Source organism: Rhea americana, unplaced genomic scaffold, assembly GCF_003343005.1.
Source record: "Rhea americana isolate MKP2758 unplaced genomic scaffold, rheAme1 scaffold_628, whole genome shotgun sequence".
Lineage (NCBI taxonomy): Eukaryota > Metazoa > Chordata > Aves > Rheiformes > Rheidae > Rhea > Rhea americana.
In genome coordinates, this window is record NW_028186788.1 from 25,083 (window position 1) to 28,109 (window position 3,027).

Consider the following 3,027-nt stretch of genomic DNA (forward strand, 5'->3'; position numbering starts at 1 on the left):
GGGGGAAGTGGCTCCCACTGGTGCGTCCCTGTGCCCTGCCGCGACGGTGCCCCTCAGGGAGGCCGTTCTGGGAGCCTGACCAGGGGCCAGGCAGCAGCTCTGCTCCAGCCTCTATTTCCTTTCTCTCTGCATGCTTCTCCTTCGCTTTTGTTCCTAAAAGGGCTGGGGGGGGCACCCTGGCAGCCAGGCCCCTGCTTGCCCTGGGCGCCCCCCCTTCCCTGCCTCCCTCTTGCACCCCTTCCCCTGGCAGGATCTGGCTCCTGCCTCCTCCTGCTCTCCCGGAGTCCGGAGGGCAGAGCCCAGGCGCAGCTGGCCCAGGAGCTTCCCCGCTGCTGCAGCAGGAAGGCCCCAGAGCTCGGGCCCTCTGGCCTTTGCCGAGGAGGGGACTTAAAAAAGCAACAAGGGAGGGGGGAAGCGAGCTCCCAAGAAATAAAATAAAATTTAAAATCAGCTACAAAATCAGGGAGCCCAGCGCTGGGCCACGGCTCCGGGGGCATGAGATGGGGCTGGGGGCCCGCAGCAGCCCCCGTGCTTGCGGGAGCATCACCTCTTGCTCCTGGGGCCAGGAGGGAAGTTGAGGCAACGGCAGCAGAGACGCACTCAAATAAATATTTAAGAAGGTGGGCAGGGCAGGCGGCCCCCGGCCCAGGCACAGTCTGCAGTGGTCCAGCTGCCCTCACGTCTGGTGGATCTCGTGGAACATGAGCTCCCGGGGGATGCGGGTCTCAGGGCCGAAGTTCTTGGCGGCCCGACGCTCAAAAGCTGCCACCATCTGCTTGACTACTTCATCGAAGAAGACGGTGGCCAGCTGGGAGTGCAGCAGGGAGCGGAACTCGAAGGAGATCTGGGGAGGAGAGCGGGCGACGTGAGCCCCCRGCAGGGGAACCAGAAGTCGAGGTGCCCGCAGAGGGCGGCGGCCAGCTCTGCGCAGCAGGTTCCGCACCCCACCTCCCTCCCCGGGGGCTTCACACCGCGCAGGCGCCCGTCTGAGCAGGGCCGAGCGTTACCGAGAAATCCACGGTGCTGGTGCGGGGGTAGCCGGGGATGCCTGGGCTGAAGCGCCAGCTCGTCTCCAGGTGGTTGAAGAGGCGCCCGTCAGTGCAGACGGCCTGCGGAGCGGAGCAGCCTGTCAGGAGGCCCTGGGGAGCCCGGCAGCACCGGGCCGGCCGCCTGCGTGCCGCACGGCGCTGTGCTCACCTTGACGAGGTGGGGCCGCACGAGAGTGACGATGGAGGTGTAGCGCTCCAGCACCGGCGGGAAGCCCACCTCCAGCTGGGCCTTGACGTGACCTGTCCGCTTGGAGACCACCACCGACTTCTTGCACCAGGGCACGAAGTTCTTGTAGTCCTCCACGTTGGCGACCACGTCRTACATTTCCTGCATGGAGTACCTGCAGGGCCCGGTGCCGTCAGCGGGGCCGTGGCCGCCCGCACCCCACGCGTAAAGCGGGGAAGGTCTGCAGGGGTCACGGAGGGGGAAAGCGAGGTTTCTGGCTACCAGGCAGGAGAGGCAGCCGTGGCCACGTACCCGATGATGCGCCGCTCCGAGTATTCCTTCCTCTTGTTGCTGAAGGGCCCTGTGAGGTTGAGGAAGGTCCGGCTGGGCTGGGCCCGGGGCTTCCACTCGGCACCGCTCACTGGCCGGGGCAACTGGCTGAGCCGGACACCGCACAGYGCCGCACACCTGGGTGGGAGAAACAGGCATTAGCGGAGACTGCGCAGAGAAACAGCCCAGGAGAGTGAGGCGCCTCACGGCCTCTAGGGCTACCTGCTGGTGAGCCGGGCCCAGGGCGGCCCCCTGCCTCGCACGGAYGCCCATCAGCAGCCACGCACAGTCCTGGTGCGGCTGCCAACACCGCTGTTGCATAAGACGAGGAAGGCAGGGGAAACCCACCTGAGGAACATCTAATCCAGACCAGCAGAGCCTGAGGACAACTGCCCGTTAACCTGCGCTGCCGCTCGCTCGCTCCTCCCCTGCCCTGCGCCTGGGGGCATAGCGGCAGCGGTGTTCAGAAGGTGCCTTCCCTGCCTGATGGCAACAGGCCAGCAGGGAGGGAGGGAGGCGCCGCTCGCCATCTCCCCAGGGAGATGCCTGTCGCCCGGGCTCTGAAGGTGGCTCTTCACTCAGCCCCGGAGCTGCTGGACGGCCACCGGGTTCCCTCACGGTAACACTATCTGCCACTCTGGCGGCAAGAGCATCCGGGCAGGGCTGGCACTGCTCGCCCTTGGCACAGCAGCTGCCTGCCCCGGCCCAGCCTTGGGGGGAAACCGAGGCACAGACCGCCCAGAAAGAGGAAACCGCATCCAGGAGGGAGCCCCGATGACTCCCAGGCCACCAGCGGGGACACACCAGCTGCCTGGCCTTATTCAGCCTGTCCAAAAACCAGCAGCGCGGTCCCATCCAAGCACCAGGAAGGCGACAGCTCGGACACTGCAGCAGTGGGAAGAGAAGGGGCTTTACGGCAGGACAGACCCTGGGGAACGGCAGCCTGACCAGCTCAAACACCACAACAGCCGTAACTACAAGCGCTCTAGTGCCTGCTGGGACAGCACCGGTATTTTTAGATGTGCCTGCACGCAGGTCACACCAGCTCTCCCTCCAGGAGYGGTGGCCCAGGGAGAAGGTCCTGCTTCTCCCAAGAGTTCCTGGATGTTCCTGCTTCAAGGAGAGTCACACGGTGAACCTGACAGCCCTGAGGTGCTCAGAACAGCCAGCAACCCAGGGGCTGTTTCAGAGCCTGCCATGGCTTTGGGCYGGGCAAGCCAGGTCACGGAGGGCCCTGGCCCTTGGCTGAGCAGCGACCACAGGTCTCGGCCTCCAAGGAAAGCCGGCAACGCCATGCAGGACCTCCCCTCGGCTGTGACCGATCCTGCTGCTGCCAAAGCCTGGCATCGCTCCGCCGGGCAGCACAGGGTGCTATGTGTGCGCCCACAGCAAGGTCTCAGCAGCACTGTCTCCTAAAGCAACCCCTCAGTGAGATGCTGCCCCTGATCCCATACGCAGATCCTGCCTTTCACTCTGATCTGG

At 65.4% G+C, this 3,027-nt stretch overlaps 1 protein-coding gene across 1 annotated transcript; it reads right to left on the reverse strand.

Moving 5' to 3' along the window:
- Nucleotides 1-594: 594 nt before the first annotated feature.
- COQ10A (coenzyme Q10A) lies at nt 595-1,904 on the reverse strand. Its single transcript, XM_085320308.1, has 5 exons — nt 1,894-1,904; nt 1,528-1,683; nt 1,198-1,390; nt 1,008-1,109; nt 595-844 (listed from the first exon to the last, which is right to left on the reverse strand). The coding sequence occupies exons 1-5, from the start codon at nt 1,902-1,904 to the stop codon at nt 677-679; spliced, it is 630 nt and encodes a 209-aa protein (XP_085176434.1). The 3' UTR covers nt 595-676.
- Nucleotides 1,905-3,027: the final 1,123 nt, after the last annotated feature.